General features: G+C 33.7%; 4 protein-coding genes and 1 long non-coding RNA gene across 6 annotated transcripts; 3 read left to right on the top strand and 2 right to left on the bottom strand.

Moving 5' to 3' along the window:
* Nucleotides 1-123: 123 nt before the first annotated feature.
* Nucleotides 124-1,600, top strand: LOC107368867 (uncharacterized). The gene is made up of 5 exons (XM_089267039.1): nt 124-154; nt 254-286; nt 392-505; nt 955-1,169; nt 1,308-1,600. Exons 3-5 carry the CDS (start codon nt 484-486, stop codon nt 1,440-1,442), a joined length of 372 nt encoding a protein of 123 aa, XP_089123165.1. The 5' UTR covers nt 124-154; nt 254-286; nt 392-483; the 3' UTR covers nt 1,443-1,600.
* A 150-nt stretch (nt 1,601-1,750) lies between these two features.
* Syx18 (syntaxin 18) lies at nt 1,751-4,640 on the bottom strand. The gene is made up of 4 exons (XM_015936743.3): nt 4,258-4,640; nt 3,914-4,032; nt 3,167-3,587; nt 1,751-3,103 (listed from the first exon to the last, which is right to left on the bottom strand). The coding sequence occupies exons 1-4, from the start codon at nt 4,515-4,517 to the stop codon at nt 2,857-2,859; spliced, it is 1,047 nt and encodes a 348-aa protein (XP_015792229.1). The 5' UTR covers nt 4,518-4,640; the 3' UTR covers nt 1,751-2,856.
* Nucleotides 4,641-5,483: 843 nt separating this feature from the next.
* LOC107368738 (uncharacterized) lies at nt 5,484-7,608 on the bottom strand. The gene is made up of 4 exons (XR_016198374.1): nt 7,469-7,608; nt 6,849-7,002; nt 6,525-6,765; nt 5,484-6,408 (listed from the first exon to the last, which is right to left on the bottom strand). It is a non-coding gene; the product is annotated as an uncharacterized LOC107368738 (long non-coding RNA).
* RhoGAP100F (Rho GTPase activating protein at 100F) lies at nt 7,573-21,316 on the top strand. 2 transcript variants are annotated; one of them, XM_025162216.2, is made up of 7 exons: nt 7,573-7,707; nt 8,200-10,138; nt 11,774-11,970; nt 13,643-14,843; nt 19,551-19,711; nt 19,799-19,985; nt 20,073-21,316. In XM_025162216.2, the coding sequence occupies exons 1-7, from the start codon at nt 7,585-7,587 to the stop codon at nt 21,011-21,013; spliced, it is 4,749 nt and encodes a 1,582-aa protein (XP_025017984.2). In that variant the 5' UTR covers nt 7,573-7,584; the 3' UTR covers nt 21,014-21,316. The 2 variants fall into 2 exon arrangements, with proteins under 2 accessions (XP_025017984.2, XP_015792099.2); XM_015936613.3 differs by having other exon boundaries at nt 13,637-14,843.
* Nucleotides 16,060-19,169, top strand: LOC107368737 (cytoplasmic polyadenylation element-binding protein 1). The gene is made up of 2 exons (XM_015936614.3): nt 16,060-18,161; nt 18,231-19,169. Exons 1-2 carry the CDS (start codon nt 16,719-16,721, stop codon nt 18,405-18,407), a joined length of 1,620 nt encoding a protein of 539 aa, XP_015792100.1. The 5' UTR covers nt 16,060-16,718; the 3' UTR covers nt 18,408-19,169.
* Nucleotides 21,317-21,637: the final 321 nt, after the last annotated feature.

Genomic DNA, 21,637 nt, shown 5'->3' with positions numbered 1-21,637 from the left:
AACCGATAACATGGTTAATATTATCACTTGACTCAGGCCATTTCATTCAGAACATTTAAACTCCGCCTTCAATTCCTGGCAATATATTAACCATCAACTTTGGACTCTCAATCAATTTGCGATTCAACCACAGCAAAGAAATATCTTCATCAAAGTAATATTTTCATAGTTTTTCATCTTACCATTCAACTTGATACTTAATCAATCAAAATGAATTTCTTGTTAATTGTTGCCTGTTTTTCACTTTCATCAGCTGCTTACGGACTCGAGCCACCGAGAAAACCATGTAAGTGCTCAACTTTTGTTATTCCCAACCATTTACATGGTGAATTTGTGCATTCTAATCAGTGTTGTTATTATTCTTAACCTTTCTCTATTTGCTTTTTTGCAGGTGAAAAGGTTGAACAACATTCTGATCTAGTCAGCGTTGTGTCCTACAACAATGCTAATGCAACTTCATGGCAAGCTACACCAGGAAAAGCAATGAAAGTTGATTTCATTTTCAGTAAGTAAATAACTAATCAAAATTTACTCATTCATCTACTCCAATTTCAGGCTCATCATAATTTATCGAAATTGAAATGAATCAGTTTTCACACAGTTACATCCGTCGACCCATAACACTTTAATGTAGCCTCTATTCATTTATTAATTATTGACAATGGTCGGATCAATACATGAACTTAAACCTTACAATAATGAGAATCACTTACCAGAATCACTTTCTCCTTCAATCATTACCAGCTTCAAGTTATTGCTCAATTATTATTAATAATTCAAGTCAGTCAAAATTAATGAATCTGCTCATTAGTCGAATGTCCGCTATTAATTAGAGAGTCTTTTCACAGTAAATTGACCATATTAAGGATAATGGAAAGTTGAACTTTAATTAAATGGTAGGAGTACAGTTAATTTAATCCATACTTTTCTCTTTAATTGCTTAAACTTTTACAGCTGCGAAGGAAAATATTGGTAAAATTGAACAAGCAATTTATGCTATTTTGGATCCAAAAGGTGGTCCTGGAGGGAAACCTCTTGAAGTATCTTACGATAAGGCTGAAGATGCCTGTAAATTCATCAATTCAACTTCATGTGTAACTGAAGGAATCAAGAAAAATAAACCTTACAAAATGTCATTATCTTTTGATGTTCCAGTTTCAGTGCCAAAGGTAAGTAATTGTGTCCACTTTCCTCCACTGTCTATCCTAACTAGTCAATATCACTTCAACTCAAAATTATTAATGCTTAAATTACTTTAAATTGTCAAATATTAATCAATCTATTAATAATCTTTCCGTTAATTACAGATTGCTCTTGAAGTGAGATTCGTTGTTAGAGAATCCGTCAATAGTAAAAGATTAAATCGACTCCAAAGAATGAATTGGCTCAAACATCCCGGTAAAATGGTACTTTGTTATCGACTTCCAGTTCAAGTCATCTAATTCTGATAATTAATTTATTCGTTGATTGGTTCAGCATTCATCATTTGAAGCTATTTATTTTCATTTCTCATTCTCCGTCAATTAGATATATCCAATTTATATTAAAATTATATCTAATAGATTAAAAAATTTTCAATAAATTGCTTTTAAAAGTCAAAGTTGTCTTGATTTCTATGTAAAATTATAACGGATTTTGAATTGTGAACAAAAATATTCATAAATTTTGTTTCAAGTTGGATGTTAGTTTGACCCATGATTCGGTATATGAAGCCTTGAAGGGCAAAAATCATGATTCTTAGATGTCCAGATGAGTTTATTAATTGTGTTTATTTAACCAGAGAAATAAAGATACAACGATTTAAGGATACTTTTGAGGAAAGACTTGGATTAATTACACCGATCAAGTAAAACTTTTATTAAAAGGTACTCAACTGCAATTAATGGTTGTTTTGAATGAAATTACATAATATATTTTGTAAAGATCGAAGCCAGAGGCATAAAAATAATTTTCCGGTGAGCTTTCTCGACCTTTTTGCATAACATGTATACTTTGTATGCATAGGCAATGAGTCTATTAGTTGCATAAACAAGGAAGCCCGGGAAACTCCCTCTAGTAATGTTTTCATGGTAACGTCTTCGTCATAACGACTAGTTCAGACAGTAATTCAGTTTTGTATCATTTACTCAAATATAATCAGGTTTTAAATTAAGAGTTTAAATTATTTTCGAGAACCAACTTAGATCATCGCATTCGCTCAATATTTTTTGCTAACTGCAGCTTGTTAAAATAGCAAGATTAAATTTAGATTCCAAACCTAAACCATTAGATTCTTATTTACGGAAATTTTTTATAAATCCATGGGCGATTACTCCGATCTGGATTTGATTATCTCATTTTGAGATGCTATATCAATATGGCCAACTAGATGAAGAGTCATACATCTCTGATGGTTATTTGAGCTGTTTGAGCTAGTAGCCTTGACTAAACATGTAAAACAGGTTTCCATAGTAAAATAATTCAATAGACAAATTATGTTGATGGCGATGCACTTAGATAGCACAGCGATAGATAATGGGAAGCATGACCAGAGTAAAATATTGAGAGGAATGATGAGAAAATATATTGATGAAGAATCACAGACAATTCACAGAACAGCCGCCATGCTATTAAACGAGTTAAAAGATGGAGAGATGTGTTGGAAAGATAAAAATTTGAGAAAATTTTCCTCAATTACTGCTATAAATTAAGAAATTCATTAACAAATTAAATGGTATTGCTTTTGATGCCATTCCTTAGAATTGATAGAGATTCACAAGTTTTTTTTGCCTCATCAGTAGGTGAAAGAATTGATAACAATGATTGATGGTAATAGGTTTGATTTTGATTGGCTTGAAGAAGTTACGAACGATAATATCAAGGGTTGTACCAATCAAGAAAAAACAAGGTAAACGAAAGAACGATATTGACAAAAAGAATCCATATTCTAAGTTGTCCTTTGTTTTTGATTGCAGACCTCAGTTCTTCATTTCCAACTCGAATATTTGAGCTTGTTTCAACTGCTGTTCCATGGACTCGCTGTATTTCTTCATCTTGTTGTAGAAAGTTTTGTTGGAAAGTTTTGTGTAGCTGGGCAATTTCATAAACATTTCCTTCGATTTGCCTAGATAGTGATATTAAATAAGGATGAGTAAAAATGGTTAAATTTCAAGCGCTTCGTACTTACTTTGTTTCAGCTTCGAGAAGATTAATATCAGCGAAAAGTTTATCATTTTCCTTCTCGAAGATTTGTAATTCTTCTTCGGTAAACTGACCAACGTCGTAATTTGAAGAATAATCTAAATCCTCATTAAAAGACGAAGCCCCGTTTTTGTCTAAAGATGATACAGGATCGTCTTTATAAGCATCAATGAATTCGTCATTTTCTATATCACGGATATAAATAAAATCATCTGGATACGGTTCTTTGTTGAATAAATCACGGTCCAATCGCGCGAGCTTTTGTTTATCGGTAATCCTTCTAATTCGAAAAGCACGAAGGTCAGAAAATAAATCACAAACAACTTTTAAATAAGTTTCAATAGATTCAATGATGGCAGTCATGGTATCACGTCTTTGAACACTCATTCGGGAGCCTTTTTTCTTAACTGTAAATAAAATAAAATAGATGTAACTTAATTTAACAATTTAATCTAAAAAGGATGTCAAATTTGTTAGATATCGGGGTGTTGAGCTCTATTGGTCAAAGATAAACGATAGATTTGATTAAAACATCTAGCATCTAGATTAAACACCATCGAGGTTCAATGGCTTGAATTTTAGAATTAAGAAGTTAAAAATTTGAAATAACTTAATTTGAAAGACATAAAAGAGTTAGTTTCAGATTTTTTGTTTGTTCTGTTTTTTCCTGGCTAATAAAGCTCATTTAACACCCAGATCTTCAACAATTTGGCGTATGACACAGCTTTCTTACTATCAGCTTTAAGGGATTCAATTTTGGTTTGACAATTCTTCATAGATTCCACCATATCTTGATCAATCTGATCTCTTTCCATGTCACTCATGTTGGATGCCTGATTAGATAGTGAACTGCTACTCAAGAAAGGTACAAAATAAGGAAAAAGCATAAGTAAGATCACTATTGGGCTTGAGCAATCAAGGATTCTTCAATGAAATTGTTTGATGAGGAAAAGGCTAATAACTTGAATAGGTTGGCTTAAATCGGCAATGTAATCACAATCTCAAGTGGATAATATCAACATCCTAGTTGTTGATTAGTTCATAATTTTTCATATTTGATTATTAGATGTAACTTACAACATGTCAATATAATCTCTTCTCCTCTCGATGAGAAATTTTTTCATGTCAGCAATGGTTTCGACCAAATTTTTAGCTCGTAAGCTTAATTCTTTAAACTGTTTAGTATTACGTTGAAATGAGCTCTTGGACGATAAAGAGGACAGTAAAGCTCCAAGCGAATCAGCGGTCGAGTTACCAGATGATTGTAGACTATCTTTCCCTTTGTACTTTATTGAATGTAGCTTCTGTTCAAAAACTTCACTCAAATCTATTGACATCTTGATGTTATAATTGTTGACAATCTGACTTATAAAAAATATCTTTTTAAAAATAAATTATTATTAAACAATATAAATATATTCACAGAAGTTGAAAACAAAATATAATCTCATTTTGTCATCAAAAACAGATTACAGCTGTAAACGATTAAAGCGCAAGCTCAATTGATGTGCTGTAAAAAGCAAATAGATTTTACCGCAATCTTTAAATCCTAAATCAAAGCTTAAGTTTAATTCAATTAGTTAATTACTATTTAAAACCCATTAAACTATTTCTAGCTTTTTTCAATCCAATATAAATTGATGAATTTTCGAGCAATATCTTCAAAGGTCATATCAAACAAAATGAAATAAATTTGGTAAATGTTTACAATCAAGGAAATTCCGATCATAAAATAATCTCCCAGTCAACATTGAATACAAGAATTAAATAATTTTAAAATCTAAATTATTAATTCCTGAATCAATTAAATATTCAGAGAAGATAATTATTTACCTATCTATATTTTATGCAACAATGCAACCATTGATAATTGACAATCAGTGATAATTGAATGGAGCAAAGTTGGAATAATCAAGCTTGGATTCAATCAATTTTCAATATAATGCTAATTTGTATTTTCAACAATTGATGTTGGTTAGAAATTGGTTTAAACAATAAATTTGCTTAACTTCAACAGAAATCAATTTATCATGCATCAACCCTTGAAATTCAATGATCGCTTCTTGATAATAACTAAATGGTCCCTGGTTATTATCCTGGTTCAGCTTTTCGGAGTCTGTGTGTGTTCCAGTTTGTGTTGAAACCTTTTTTTCGAGTGATTGTATTTATCATCTCTATTTACTGTACACAATCTCCCTAACCTCTTCTGTTTCACAGCATTACTGGTTATCAAAGTCTTCGCGTAAAACTATCCGCGAAGCCAACCTCCGGCTGAATAACTATCAAAACTTAATACCAAGCACTTTGAAATGATATCAATTACGATATTTAAGCTGAGAAATTGATCAATTTGAGAAAAATTTATCAATATCAAGTTCATTTTTTACCCTTTCCAGATTTGCTCATACTTGGCTTATACAGTAATTCATATCCTGATATGGGGCAATCATCATCAATTTAACTCACTCATTAATCAATCTAAAACAAAGGCTCGATTTCAGATTAACACAATTTTTCCCCTGACCACAACGAGTTGGTTAAAAAATTGGTTTCACTGATATAATCAAAAGTATTTGGATAGAAGCAGAGTGAGTTATTGTGATGAATACATTTTGAGCTTGTGTGTTCAGGGAGGGATAGAGAGATAGATAGGGAGAGAATCAGAGAAAGGGAGGGAGGATAACAGAGTATATGAAATAAAAAGTGAGTTGAAACAATGATTTTACATCCATCACCAAATGGGGACAAGATTCCCTGTCTTCGTATTCTTGTTTCACAATTAATGATGCCGGTGATACTTTTATAATTGTATTTCTTATTATGTTGTATTTTAACCAACTTCACTATTATCCTCAATTGAATCATCCTTGGTGTGTATGTGTGCATTCAAATATTTCATTTTCATTATTAAATTTACCATGGATTGACTCTTCAGTGGTTAAAGGTAAATATCCACATTAGCCATTTTAAGACTTGTTTCATTCATTGTGTTGATCTCATTTTTTTGTGATTTTCCAGGTTCATTCAAATTGGTTTGATTGCATTTTCCTGATCCATCAGTTCACCAAAACTTGAATTAATACCAAACGCATAAATATCAGGCTAAACCAATTGGACCATTGATAATTACTCAAAGTCCCATAAACCGATAATGTGATTGGAAGTGATTTTGCTTTGACGTTTTCTTAGTTATAGCTACAGCTTTCAATTTTATTGGAACTTTAGAACCTGATGAAAAAAATAAAACGAAACCAATGGATTAATCGACAGTAGTGCATCGTAATGAAATAGTTGTTTGTAAATGGTTGTTTAAATATTGCTTTTGTTGTGTCATCTTAACCTACCTCTTTACATCTTACTACTAAATAATCAGTGATAATCATTCCAAGTGCTTAAATTGGAATTTGTAATCTTCTCTTCATCTGTTGTCAATTTTATGTTGCTTGTTACCATTTGAATTGGGTGAATTCAATTCTTCCTACAAAATTTATATACAGAGTGGTCCAAACCAAATGGTGAGTCCTTTTCAAATTTTGCTGTTTACCAATCACAATTTAAATAATATTTTGCTCATTTTTTGTTGATCTTCTCGACAGGCAAACCATCAAAGAAATTATTTTGTTATACTTTATCCAAATATCACTTTTAATTATAGGTAAGCCTCTTACAATTTTTGGGTCATCCATTCATCTGTTTTTACAGATAAATTTTTTTTCCATCAGCTTTTCACTACATTCAGTCATTTCTCATTTAATTTGAAACTGGTTAAAGTTGAAGCTTAATCGAAAAGTGGAATCCCTATCAAAACTGTCCAACATAAACCTAATATTGAAAGAAACGAGAGAAAATTGAAATATCATTAGCAACAGAAAGAATTCAAATTATTTAGGAAAAAAAGACAAATAAGTAAGCCACAAAACAACTGAAAGAAAGCTTCACTGCACAATACAGAATAAAAAAACAATATTTCATAACACAAGTAGAGATTCATCTTTTAATCGATACCGGTTCCAGCCTTTAGTGTTATAATAGGATAAATAAGTTGATATTCAACATTTACAGTTCAATTTATGATAGAAGTAAACATCACAGTTGTACTTTATCATCTTTTCATTTCTTTATTGTCTCCAAAGAAACACATTATTTTGTCATTCCTTCGTTGCTGTACATTTTGATGTATCTCGCTAATCTCTTGAACGATCATCCATTTGTCAGAATATATTTAGAATCACTTCTTCCGGTTCTTCTTTATATTATCTTTTTGTTTACAATTCCATTTCATCCTTACCTGATTCTTATCTTGTCTTTTTTTCCTCTCAATCCATTCAGTAACCAGCTTTGGTCAAAAGGATTTAGCAAGAGTGAAATAAAGTTTTTAGCTGATTTAGGTTCATTTCAGCACACATGACATCACTGCCTTTTCTGTCAATATCGTCATCATCGGTTTCGCAGACATTACCATTAATCAAAAGAAAGGTTCAACATATCATCAATATTTCCACAATGTTGTGCTGTGGACGTAAAAAGGTATACGATGATTTATATAATATTACATATAAAATAGATAATATATAAATATACATTCCTTACTTTATCCATTTTTTGGTCCTCTTTTCGTCTTTTCTTTAATAATAATAAATCTATTGGACTTTACGTTTCGTGTCAATTGTACCAAAATTAAACCTTTCCATCTGTACAATTAACAATACAGTAGATATATTAATGCATACATTTGAGTGAGTCTATTCATTTGCATGACAATTCTATTTTACTTCTGTGTATATTCGTAAATTTGCATGCAATTGGTATTTCTTTTTTATTCCTCTATTCTATTTTTTCTTTCTCTATTCAAACGTTTTAACCCTATGATCTCTTATGAAAATTCACCTCATGAAGATTGTAAAGGTCTTTAACTTTCCTTTTTAACACCTAGAAGTTCAACAGTTTTCAGAAGAATACAAAAGCAACAATTAACTCGAAACAATATTAATTATTAATTTGAAACGCTTATCCATACAGGATTCTCGAGGAGCTTCAAACCAACGTATTGTTGGTGAAGGAGGAGGCCTCGGAATGAGGTACATGACTCAACCAGGTTACCCAATATATCAAGATCCTATGGATATGCCAACTGGTGCATTAGTTGGTGGACCACCTTTACGGCGTGCAGTTCATTTTCCCGTGTCAGCTTATAGTTTTCATTCTGTAGATACTGATGGCTCTCGTCATCCAGATATGGTTATTCAAGGTGATTTTCGTAAAGTGAGTGGTATTACATCAGAAATATTTAGACAAATTGAAGCAGTTGAACGAGAGTATGACGCTACCACAGCGGCTCATATGGAAGCAGCTGAGAAACGAGGGGAAATGTTAATACGTCTGTTGGATCCTCGAAGTCTTGGTAAAGCGGGAGCTGAGGTTGCTCGAAAGTATTTAGAACCAACTAGTTCAATGGATGGGTCAACAAGTGTACAGTTTGTTGAAATAGTTAAACGACCCGGACAAACTTTAGGACTTTATATACGTGAAGGAGATGGATTTCGTTCTTCAGACGGTGTTTTCATATCAAGAATTGCCTTAGAAAGTCCAGTGTATAATAGTGGCCTACTTAAAGTGGGCGATGAGATATTAGCTGTTAATTTAGTTGACGTTCGACGAATGTCTCTGGACGATGTTGTTATCATTATGTCCATACCAAGACGTTTGGTCCTTACCATTCGATCAAGAGCTGGTCGTTTAGGTGGACCGTTAATAAGTGGCCCAGGGGGCAGTGTAATGATGGGCAATAGGAGGTTGTACGAGGGTGAAGAATATCGTCAACCTCCTGTTGTTGTGTTGAAAAAAGAGTTTGGTGACGAAGAATATGGAACAGATGATTTAAGTAGCAATAGAGACGATGAGAATGGCCATTTGCTTTCTGATCGACTCAAAGGACTAACAGGGGCTGATCTTCCTCTTCAAGCTTTAGGTTATCATCAGAATGAGAGTGATTCTTATTCTGAGTCTCCTTATGGTTATGTGAGATTAGCACCTCGACATCCTAGTGGAAGACCAACAGATTCATGGTCAGTTTCAGGAACTATTAATCGTAAACCTCCTTTTCCTGGTGTAGCGGGCAACAGTATACCTGGTATGGCATCGATGAATAATCCATTAGGTGTACAAAGGTTCCCACGAACTATGGACAGTTTGAATCAAATTTATTCGGGTTACAATTCAGATGTATCCTACTCGAGTGTTTCTAGAGGGGGAGTTCCCCCCACAGCTGGTAGATCACCAATGATGAGTCGATCATTTATTGAAAGAGGGTCACCAAGTCGAGCAGGAAATCGTTACGCAGGTGAAGGTGATTATGCAGGAGTGGGAACCGGATCTTTGAGACGCAATATCCGTCTTTTGAGAACTGAAAGTGATAATAATATAAGCCCACTAACACGAGACTTTAGACCTGATCACTACATTAGACCTCAAAGTAGAAGTTCAGGTCGATCAATGACTTCAGCAGATTATCACAATTTAGTGGCCTACGGAAAAACACCCAATGACATTAGATCCTCACTATCAACTCATGGATTGTCTAGTATACTTCGTAGAAGAGGTCAGCATGCACAGGCTACCGATGGTAGTGTCTCTGATACAGAGGTTGGTGGGTTAACAGGGAGACATCCTTCACATTGGCGCCATAAATCCAGTGGACATGGTCGATATGGTGGCCCTTCATCCAGAGAGGTATATCAGTGGAAAAGTAGTTCACTTCCCCGTCAAAGTGGTTCTGGTCTGACAAGTGATTATCGTTACAACAGACCAAGCTCACAACTTAGAAGAGGTCAACGAGGTGGCCAATCAGTGCGTTTTGAACGAAATAACAATGCATACAATGCTGCTTATGATGATGATAGTGATGGAGCATTATCAGCACCAGAATTACCAGAAAATTACAGGTCAAAACGATCATTAGGTGAGTAAAAGAAATTTTGAAAAAATCTGAAAAAAACAGAAAAAAGAGAAAGATGAGAAGAGTTTTATGTAGTCATTTTAGTATAATTTGCATTAATCACGTTTTTGCGACAAGAGAAAATATTAGAAACCACAATTTTGTAGAAAATGACCACAAAGTGAAGAGCTTTTCTTTTTGTCACAGAGAGTGTTTTAACCAAGTCTTTTATCAAGTTATTTTAATTGCTCCAATCTGTTTTAATCAAACTTAAGTTTTTTAATTGTGCTGTTCTTTTTTAACCAAACACCAACCTAAACCAACAAGGAATCACTTTTTATATAAAAGGTAATATTGAAAATAAAAGAAGTAAAGGAAAGAAAGTAAATTTTCCCAGGCTCAATAAACAATTACATCATCCAAATCAACCCGGGAAAATCTTTAATATTTTGACTAATATTAACTGACTAATTTAACATTCACTCATCAGTTGATAAGTTAGCCAATTATATTGATTATTTACTTTGTTTGCATACATTATTTAATCTATTATTGAATGATTTATGTTGCATGTTCATTTCTCCTCCACAGAACTTATTTAATTGTAACTCTAAAAGCCATTTCAAGCTAAATTTATCTCAAGTTATTCTGTGTTTTACAAGTTTTAATTTAATTGTGTTATAGAAAAATGTTAATCAAGTTAATCTTATCCAATTGTAAAATTAATGGGAGTTAAATTGTGTGCTAAAAAGCTCTTCAAATATTTTCTACTTATTGCAATTCGATATTCGAATTGTGCAGTTTCAAGTTAAAGATGGTGACCAAGTCAGCCATCTTTTTTGACTTTCCAGTTATGACAAGTAATTTCATCGTGATTTGGATTCGCAATTAATTTTAGTTCAAGGAAATTTTCACAAGTTTCACTGAATATTCTTCAAATTGTGTATTTACCTAATTTCAGCAACATTAAGCCTCTTCTAAATGCATCGTTATTATCATGCCTTTACTCGAGTTATCTAATAGTGATTGACCTTTCTTCATCTTATGCAAAGATTCAATGGTTGGACGAGTATGAGAACAGGTTAACAGAATACAGCTCATCTTGATAATCAAATAAGCATCTCTCTCTTTCTCTCTCAAACTTCAATCTTATCTCTGTATTTTCTTTTCGAAATTCCTAATCATTGCTATCATGACCATTATTTTTATTCTCTTCGACTATATGATCTCTTCTCTCATTTTGCTCTTTTTTCTTTCTTTCTTTCTCTCTTTCTTTTTTTCGTTTTAGTAAACTATTTACAATAAACCGTTAAGATATCTTGTGAACCCTTCACCTTTTTCATCTTACATGATGAACCTAATTTCTTCTCTCTCTCTCTTTCTCTCTCTTTTTTTCTCTTTCTTTCCACCTCTTGACAATCCATATTTGCTCTCCTCGTTACTTTGGTATCTTCTTCATTTGTTATCTTGTTGACTTTTTATCTGTCTATCTGGATTTTGTCAAAATATTTCGTGAATGTGATAATTTTTTTCTCTCTCCTTACGTTGTTGTCCTCTTGTCTCCTGTTTTGCTTCCACCTTTTTGTTATTCTTCTTTTTTTCGGAACCATCCTGTCAACTGCACACATTGATTACACAAATATGCATCAAATATCAAAGGTCGCCGCCATATGAGTGGTCGTCTTCCTCAAGATGAATACAAACAATGGATTCCTAGAGCTCCATCAACATCAGCAATATATGAAACCATTCGTCGAACATCGGGTCGATCGTCAGCCCTCCCATCCGGTTTAAGCTCAACCAGCCTTAGTAGGATAGCTCATAGTGCTGAAAGTTTGCTTGATACAATAAGAACGGTAAGTTTCGATTTTGTTTCTTCTTAAAATTAGTCACAAATCCATATTTTTGCATATAATGTTATCGTATGAGTTATTCAATGGCTGAAGGATAATTCAATAACTGTACGTAAGAGCCAAGAGAATATTGAATCAGGAAATATCAAGATCTATCATTATCAGCGTTGAAGACATGTTATGTCTAACATGGAAGGTTCTTCTCTTCTCTGTCGATTTCCTATTTCATAGAGACTCAGTTGGATTTTCTTAAGAAACTTTATAAATAAATCTTTAACCAGTTTATCTGCTTGGTTTGAGAAATGATGTAAATCAATATATAGATGATAAGAATAAGATGATCATCATTGGTTGAATGCGATAAGATAACTGGGTAGAATAGGCTAAAGAGTAAACAGGTAATTTTCGGGCTCTGAATTAACGTCATCATCAGTATTATCTTATAAAATAAAAACTTTGTTGCCATATTAGATATTTTTATCATTTGATTTACGGGATGTGAATTAAGAGATATGAGTCTAGCGAATTCCAATTTATCATCTTCAACATGACACAGTTCAAAAGAAAATTGTTATCCCCATCAAATTTTAAATCAATATTGGAGTTTTCGTCTTTTCTCTAGATGGTTGTTCTTTATCTTCATCAATGTTATGGAGACTGCATTCATTACAATTTCTTTGAAATTAGGTTTCTCCTCCATTGGTTCAGAGCTGCTTTGAATAAACTTTTCAATCATAATAGCCAAATGAAGTTGACTAGTCTGAAGACTACTCTTGAGTTAATTCTCGATTGGTTTATTCAAGTTTATTTCGAAACATTCAATATCCTCTTTAGAGATTGATCCTTGAATGTCAAATTATGTATGAAAACAATTGACTTGATAAGATGAAGAAGACTGAAAGTTGTTCGTCCCATCAGTTTGTTAAGTTTGACTTCTTTTATCATTAATCGTTCAGTTTGAGATTCACTATTTTCTCTTGTCCTGATTGTTTGTTATATTAATACATGAGACTTAACTCGGCCAAGTGATACAAACCATCCGATAAGTCACTCATTAATCGTTATAATCGATAGGCACCACCAAAGTTAATCAAGTTTACAGGTTGGGTAAAGATGAATAAAAAGTTACCAATGAACGATGAATTTTGATGTTAGAAGAATTCATTCTTTTGATAGAGAAAGTGTTCAACTCTAATGAAGGTAAGCCAGTAGAGAGTAGCAGTTTTACATTCATTGTGATGGCTCAGAAGCTATTCTCTTCAGCAACTGTAAAAAGCTTTCTCATGTTCAAATTACTTTTGAATCCTTCATGTTCTTATCAGGTTAGACTAACTTGTTCTTGTTGTCTTGATAAAATACAAAACCTCCAATGATTAACCTATCAACAAATATTTTGAGAACATTATAATTGACCGTTAACTTTCCAAATTCTCAAGAGATCCTAAGGTCCAAAACAAATGGCTAGATCAGGAACTATTATGAGCCATTGTTGCAATTAAAATTATTACCACTCAGAAACATCTCCAAGTTTATCATGCTCGACGTGTCAATTAATGTTCATTTTCAATTGTTTCTTCCTCTTCCATGCAATGGTCCTATTGAACTCTGGATTATCCATATTTCTGGAAATCATATAAACTTTTTCACGCGGGAAACAAAAATACAACAGGAGCAGCAGAAAAGTATGCTAGCTGATATATATGCAAATCGACCAGGACTCGGAACTGATCGATCAACTTCTCAATTGCCTTCATCTCTGCTTAAACCGGATCTATCTAGTGACTCTGTATCGACTATTGGTGTGTCTCATTCTTTGCGTCCGGCTCCTGCTCCTTCTCGACCTCTAATCTCTGCAGCCACGCCAACTGCAATAGGTCCTACACCACCAGGAATGACAAACAGTGCAAACATTACAAGTGGAGTTATTCCAACTAGTGGGATATCTAGTATAGGTGCCCCAGCATCTGCAATTTCAACTTTAACTGGTGAAAATCTTCGTTCTATTCCCCATCCTACACCAGTGAAAGCATCTGAAGAAGAACGAATGCATCTACTAACTTTGAATCCTCGAGAATTTTTTAAGTATCGATACGAAAAGCCTCCACCAGAGAGTGAAGTATCTCCATCAACAGGGACAGCTACTGGTGCAGCGACATCAGGTCGAGAGGGAGATGAAGAGTCAGGGGAAGCAGATAAAAAAGATACGCGCAAAAAGCCCCTTGGATTTAATGGAGTCCTTTGGATTCATTTACTTGCTGGCCGTGGTTTAAGGTCAGGAAGTGTTCCCACCAATCATCGTGATTTATATTGTGTAATCGAATGTGATCGTGTTCACAAGGCTAGAACAGTGGTTAGAAGTGGTGAAAGTAGTTTCGACTGGGATGAAATATTTGAACTCGATTTAGTTGAAAATAAAGAGATCTCATTTCTCTTGTACAGCTGGGATCCTCAGTATCGTCATAAATTGTGCTACAAGGGTTCTATTAATTTAATAGGCCTTTCCCTCATCGAAACACCAGTTCATAGTTTAGCACTAAAAATGGAGCCCAAAGGAACTCTATATATTAAGATACGATACAAAGATATAAGTATATCATTCCAGCGAACTCCACTCAGTCCAACCATTGCCCCAGCTAACGCTGTTTTCGGTTTAGGTCTTGAATCATTAGTTAACCGCGAAAACAGCGGTCTCTCTGTTCCTCTCATTGTGAAGAGGTGTACCCAAGAAGTTGAAAAACGAGGTCTAACTCTGGTTGGTATTTATCGTCTGTGTGGTTCAGCAGTACGGAAGAAACTTCTACGGGAAGCTTTCGAGAAAAATTCATGGCTTGTCGATTTGTCCGCTGAGCATGTGCCTGACATCAATGTTATCACAAGTAAGTTGACAAAGCAATCTTTTTTCCTAATCCTTTTACACGTTGGTTTACATAATCTGGTTAGTTTCCAAATCTATAAGAAAAAAAAACATTGGTTATAAACTGATTAGTTCACTAAAGTTTATTTAGCTTATCTCTAAAACAATCAACAAAGAAAAAATAAATGAAGACATTCTCCAGGCATTATACAAAATAATATGCTTTCTTGCTAGACTAAAGACCTGTTTTAATGCTCAATGTTAAGGCTAGTCGCAGTGGGTTTGAACTTTTTTAATGCTCTTAGTTGGTTAAAAAAGTGATCAAAAATTTTACATTAATCACTTTAGAAACCATTGAATGCCAAAAATTATTGTCTTGTAATTTGACCTGGCTTCATATATGTATCATAATGGCTAAGAAATGTCACAATGAATTTTGAAACGGTTGAAATTTCAAATAATGGACAAAACGTTTTAAAATTGTTAAATCAATACTTACTATCAGAATCAGTTGCAACTGATTAACCAGGTGAAAAACCTGATTAAAATGGTATAAAAAAAGTAACACTGGTTCAATTGGTTTGTCGCGCATATTTTATCAATGACAACAAATTGATTCACAAGTTGAATGTTACCCAAAGCAGCATAGGAGTACCAATCATCCTGTTGATTGATATAAACATATCCGGTCAAAACTATTGCTCACAATACATCCCCTGGGTGATACCAAAAATGAAGGAAAGAAAGAGGTTGAAGATAAAATGATGATAACTATGATTATGACGATGAAATAAACCAAAGAATGGTAACATCAATTGAAGCAAAGGCAGCTTACATTGATAACTTTTTTTCCGTCTCCATTGATTTTACAGTTTCACTTTTTGATAATGGGTAATCACTGACCAACCAAAGGTTTTTAATTAATAATCAATGATGATAACTGTCTAGTTTATTAAACCTTAAGGTAGGAATTATAAAAAAATTAAAACGATTAACTTGATTAACATTAGACCAAACACAGATCTTTAAAATTCAACATTTTCTAATCAGTTTAAGACAGAATCTCTGTCTCCAGAGATTAGCTCAGGCGGGCTCAATGGCTAAGGGAGTCAACGTAAGAGAGTAAAGGTGAGAATGTGAGTGAGATTAAAGGGGAAGAAATTGTAAGAGAGAAAAAGGGAGAATAAAATATGAGAATATTTATTGTTCCAATGGAAGTGGAGAAAAGAACTTGTCACTTTTATTCAACATTCGACTTTATAATTTAATTTCAATTTTGCTACTTTAATTTACTTTCTTAATTTATTTTTTTCCCTTCTTTTCTTATTTCTTTAATATTATACGAATCCATCTCTACTCTGTAACTCACTAATCTAATATAATTTTTGTAAATTAACTATTTATTTGTTATACACTCACCATTACCTTACGACAAAATTTAAATCTCTTCAATTGATTTACTTTTTGCAAAAAGACTAAACCTTTAGTTTAGACCATTGGTTTTTTGCTGCCTAATCTTTGTCGGATTGTACACTTCATCGTTCTCATCCTCTTTTTACCTCTCTTACCAAATCACTGTAATTTTTTTGTGTGTGAAATTGTTATCTAAATCGCCAAAATTGATTCAAAGTGGAAGTTCGATTTACTCGGCTGGGAAACTAGCCTTGGATCAGATTTGTTTCCTACTAATCTAAGATCTTCAACGACTGAAAATATTGACCATGGTGGACGATTCTTTACTCCAACTTCAACGTCAACTTCCTCCAATGAATCCAGATCAAGTCCTAGTCGATCAAACACGTTTGGCTCTGGCAATTCAAGTAATGTGAATAATGGAAATGGTAATATTGGTGGTAATATTACCAATCATGGTAATAAAGAAAATTCAAGTAACCTGATGTGGGACAACTTTTGGCCACGGACTAATGTTGCAGATGTGTCCTCATCGGGAAGTAGTGACAACAGTGGTCGTGGCTCTTCAGATTGGCCATATCGTGAATGGACAAACCAAGTAAATACCAGTTCTACTCCAATTCCTATGGATAATCGTGATGATGGCTCTAGAAATAATCAGCGATCATCTTTTAGCTTTCCCGGTGATAGTAAATTGTTGGACTTATGCGGAAGCTATGGAAGTCTTCTATCTGCAAGTTTGAATCGTAACTGTGACAATTTTGGACAAGTACCGCCGAGAAGTGGTATCCGTGCTATAAGAGCTCCTAATTCTAACAACTCGACCAATAATAGTAATAGCCTCAACTCCAATTCTTCTCGACTTTTTTCCGCTGGAGAGCCAACAACCTCATTTGAGTCTTCCTTTTCAAATAGACTAAACAACTCTGGTAGCTCAGGTCGTGATAGTCGCGAATCTCCAAATTCACCAATAAATTCGGATTCTGGTTTAGCGCTTGGATCTTTGGTTTCTGATGAATATGTAACCCAGTTGATGTCCCAACTTAATTTAGCATCCTCTATTAACGAGGTATGTCGAGCTCAAGTTAAGGCATCTACACGGATGCCAAATGCTGCAGCTTCAATGTTCTCTTTACCACATCCAACCTCTCTGGTTATGCCTGCCTATCCTCCTGGGCTTAGCCGAACGGCTTCTTTCCCAGATCCGTTCATGTTAACTTCACTTAGTGGAGATAAACGCTGGATGTATGCTAAATTTGGATCTCATCGAGATTATCTTGATAAAGCTATCGAGCTCCAAAGAACTGCTGCCTCTTATTCAGAAGCTACTCTCAAATGGAGCGGAAATATATCAAGCACGGATGTTAAAAACCCAAGTTACTCAACAAAAGTTTTCCTCGGTGGTACGCCTTATGATTTAACAGACGAGGAATTGATTCAATTTTTCTCAACATTCGGTCGTGTTGAGGTTGAATGGCCAAAAGAAAATTCAAAGACTAAGCAAAAGAAAAAGGGTTATAATTATATGATCTTCGAATCAGAAAAATGTGTCAAAGCATTATTGTCCCGGTGTGAAGTTCGTAGAGGGAAATATTATATAAAATTGCCTTCACGAAGAATGCCTGACAAAGATGTTCAAGTTATCCCATGGGCTCTCTGTAATAGTAATTACACCAAGGATTCGAATTTTAGAGTTGAATTTAACAAAACAGTTTTTGTCGGAAATCTTCATGGTATGATGACTGCTGAAGCTTTGGCTAAAATAATGGATGAACTGTTTGGTAATGTAATCTATGCTGGAATTGACGTAGATCGCCATAGATACCCAATAGGATCTGCTCGGATCGCATTCAGCGATACTAGAAGTCACAAGAAAGCCGTTGAAGCAGCTTTCATTGACGTTGAGATGGGAAGAGTCACAAAGAGAGTAAGTATTACAAATAAAAAGACAACTCCTTATTTGAAATCGATAATCAATTTTTTTCTTCCTTTTTAGCTCCAATTGGATCCTTATTTGGAAAATCTTAACTGTTCTCTATGCACAACACAAGCAGCGCCATTGTATTGTCGAGCTTGTGCTCATTATTTCTGTGAACCATGTTGGAATTTCCTTCATAGTAATGAGACAATGAAAAATCATCGTACTTTAGCTCGAAAACGTCGAAACAAGTAAAATATTAACGAATATCAAGCGATTAATCATGGATACTGCAGATGCGGCCAAACTCAAAGACCAAATTCTATTTTGATTTAAAGGGATACATTTTATAGAGTTCATTGGATTTTTCTAATCAATTGCCAAAAGTTTATTTTTTTCTGAGACTAGGATATTCATTCCCTACTCTCAAATCACTCAACTCTTATCCTCAATCTTTCGCTCTTTAGCTTTTTCTTTTTCAATCTCCTATCTTTCTCTCTCTCTCTCTCTTTCTCTTTCTCAACCTTCCTTTTCTCTTTCTCCTCTACCTTCTGGTCATGGTCTTATTGTATCTTATGAAAGAAATTCCGGGTTTTCTTTTGTAAATATACCGGTTCTTAGCTGATACGAATAAGCCTTTTTTTGAAATCAAGCTTTTTTCGTTGATTCATTGTGAAAAAGTTTAACTAAATGGAATTCCAAATTTAAAGCCAAAAATCAAGTTTACAAAATTACCAGATAATCCTGGTCACCAAACCAATACAATTTTTTCTCTTAAAATGCTTTCAAATCGAATTGAAAATCATAATGTGTCATAAATTATATTGTAATCAAATTCTGATCAAATTCTTGTCTATTCTGACTATTTAAAAATGTGGCGGTAAATCTGCTCTAGTCTTCTATTATGTTCAAAGACAATTTTGCCTAAATTTTGTACCAGGAATAAATTGAGCATATCAGATAAAGCAACAATCGTCTTTCATTCGTACTTTAAATAAACAGGACTTCATTTATACAGTCTAAGAAAATGATTTTCATCTCAACAAACATATCTTTCACATCATGCAAATCGATACATTTGTGAATACATTTGTATTTTAAACGGTTTGATATTTTATCCGATCATTTGGTCAATTGTTTACAATTTCAAGAGTGATCAAACTCTTTGGTATTTATCATGTATTCGATTAATTTGGTATCATCATTAGTATACATTGAAATTATGTGTCGTGCATCGAGCTAATCAAAAAACCAATGTTGAAGCTAATCAATTATGTAAACCTTGCTCATTTATCTCATATGATTGAATCTCTTCCCACCCATTAACTTGGTCAAACATTTGATGTTTTTTTTTAAATTGACAACAGTGAACTAATTTAAATGATTAACTTCTTACAGGTTTACTTAAAGATTATATTAGAGAGTTACCTGAGCCACTTTTCACCAAAGCTTTATTCGATATGATGGTTGATGGCTTGAGTGTTTGCCTTCCTGATGATCCTCCGGGTAATGCTAAACTAATGTTTAGCATATTAGAATGTTTGCCCAAAATAAATAGAGTAAGTGTTTGATAGCCTTTTCTTGCTAATCAATTTATCAACCATGTTCAATATTTTGTAATAATTGTTTTATTTAATAATGATCAGAGTACTGTTCTGTTCCTCATGGACCATCTTAAACTGGTTGAGAGTCAAAGTGAAAGAAATAAAATGAATTCTCAAGCCTTGGCGACAGCATTTGGTCCATTATTCACTGCTCACCCTGAAAGTGAATCTTTAAGAAAACCTATCGAGGTATTCAAATTCTTGATTGAAATCTGGCCCGCTCGAAGAGGTAATTACAATAGTCAATCTTTTTAATCTATAATTTTTACTTACTAATTCCTGACTTTACATTTATATTTATTTGTCTATTTTTCAGGCTCAACATCGCACAGTAATAGTACAGATTCATTGTTGAATGGTAAATCTGGTCAGCCTGGTACAGCACAAGGAATACATACTTCATCAACAGGACCTCATCAACACTCAGCTGATCCAAGTAAAATATCAAATTCTGGAGCTGTTGCATCAGCACCAAGTCTACCAACATCAACATCATCTTCCTCTTCATCAAAAACCGGCCCTGTGATAGGTTCATCATTAACTTATGTTGCCTCATCACGCGACCCTTACCATTACCACAATTACTCTCATTTACAACAGTCACAACACCAACAGCCGCATCAGACTCGAGCATCTTTACCCTCGAGTAATGATGACAATTTAGGAATACCTTCGTTGACGCCTGGTCCTTCACCAACTCAGCTCAATGAACGTTTATCACCCGATTCACCGCCATCAACGCGTAATTTTTTAACTAAGAATCAATCGACATCTTCGCCTTCATCAGCTCCTGTTTCTTCTCAAAATTATGCCGAATTGTACAGTTCAACTAATCCTTTTCGCTCTGATCCCTACTCATCACAAACAAATCAAAGCTCAACAGTATCTAAAGAATTGGAAACATCAGAAACTGCAAGAATAAGAATGGCAGGAGTATTGACTGGTTCAATAAATACAAGTGATCGATCGACAATAAAAAAATCGGTTGCTTGGGCAGCAGGAACAAGGAATAGTGATGAAGCAGTCGAGTCTGGTTTTGGAAACAATAACTTCAATTTGAATAGTAATCCAAATACTCAAGGAAACTACTCATCGTCAACCTCAAAAGAAACAAATCATGGAGTCAATGTAATCACTACTAGTTCATCTTCATCTTCATCATCTTCTTCATCCACCTCATTGGTGAGAGATCGTCATCCATCATCTAAAGGTGATAACAATAATACTAAAAACTATTCATCATCGTCATCATCATGATTTTCACCAATTACTAAAAAGATGAACAATTTCTTAAGCAATTCAAATACGTTTTTTGTGATTGTTTTGTTCCTCACTTTTGAGTTAAATTTCAGCCAATTTTATTGAAAACATTTTACCACTCACAACTATTAATAATACATCAATATTTGCATCAACATTGTATCATGATTAGGATAATGATCACATTAATCTAAAAACCTTTGTTGTTAACCCCTTTTTCCTGGCCCTTTCAACTCACGATACTCATTGACACCCAATTCACAAATCCGATTCATTGAATAAAGTTAACATTAAACCAAAGTATAGATACATCATTTTTTCATCTCAATACAAAATTTAATTGGTTTATCACAAAGTCTGGCAAGAAACTGACTACGACTGGGATTTGATATTTGATACAAGTTTTTATCTGAAAATACAAATGGAGCGAAACTTTTTATTTTATTATATTAAGTTACACCAATTAGAATCATTGATATTTACAAAAATATAATTATGATTTTGATTAGACTGAACAAAATCTCGGGGAAATATTTCTTTGGAATTTAAGCGATTTTCAATTTAGCGATCAGTATTGAAAAGTAAAGTCAGTTATAATTTTCGTGGTTTAGCATGAAGCTC

The sequence above is a fragment of the Tetranychus urticae genome, chromosome 2, assembly GCF_039701765.1.
Source record: "Tetranychus urticae isolate SD_2017Ah chromosome 2, NJAU_TeUrti_SD_1.0, whole genome shotgun sequence".
Classification (NCBI taxonomy): Eukaryota; Metazoa; Arthropoda; class Arachnida; order Trombidiformes; family Tetranychidae; genus Tetranychus; species Tetranychus urticae.
This window is presented reverse-complemented; position numbering and strand designations above follow the sequence as displayed.

Coding starts and splice junctions, on each gene's coding strand:
- LOC107368867 (XM_089267039.1), top strand. CDS start 484: ATGAAAGTTGATTTCATTTTCA. Junction 506..954: donor GAAAGTTGATTTCATTTTCA/GTAAGTAAATAA, acceptor AAACTTTTACAG/CTGCGAAGGAAAATATTGGT. Junction 1,170..1,307: donor TTCCAGTTTCAGTGCCAAAG/GTAAGTAATTGT, acceptor CGTTAATTACAG/ATTGCTCTTGAAGTGAGATT.
- Syx18 (XM_015936743.3), bottom strand. CDS start 4,517: ATGTCAATAGATTTGAGTGAAGTTTTTGAACAGAAGCTACATTCAATA. Junction 4,033..4,257: donor AGAGATTATATTGACATGTT/GTAAGTTACATC, acceptor TTTCTTGAGTAG/CAGTTCACTATCTAATCAGG. Junction 3,104..3,166: donor CTTCTCGAAGCTGAAACAAA/GTAAGTACGAAG, acceptor ATCACTATCTAG/GCAAATCGAAGGAAATGTTT.
- RhoGAP100F (XM_015936613.3), top strand. CDS start 7,585: ATGACATCACTGCCTTTTCTGTCAATATCGTCATCATCGGTTTCGCAG. Junction 10,139..11,773: donor CAGGTCAAAACGATCATTAG/GTGAGTAAAAGA, acceptor CAAATATCAAAG/GTCGCCGCCATATGAGTGGT. Junction 19,712..19,798: donor GTTTGCCCAAAATAAATAGA/GTAAGTGTTTGA, acceptor AATAATGATCAG/AGTACTGTTCTGTTCCTCAT.
- LOC107368737 (XM_015936614.3), top strand. CDS start 16,719: ATGTGGGACAACTTTTGGCCACGGACTAATGTTGCAGATGTGTCCTCA. Junction 18,162..18,230: donor TGGGAAGAGTCACAAAGAGA/GTAAGTATTACA, acceptor CTTCCTTTTTAG/CTCCAATTGGATCCTTATTT.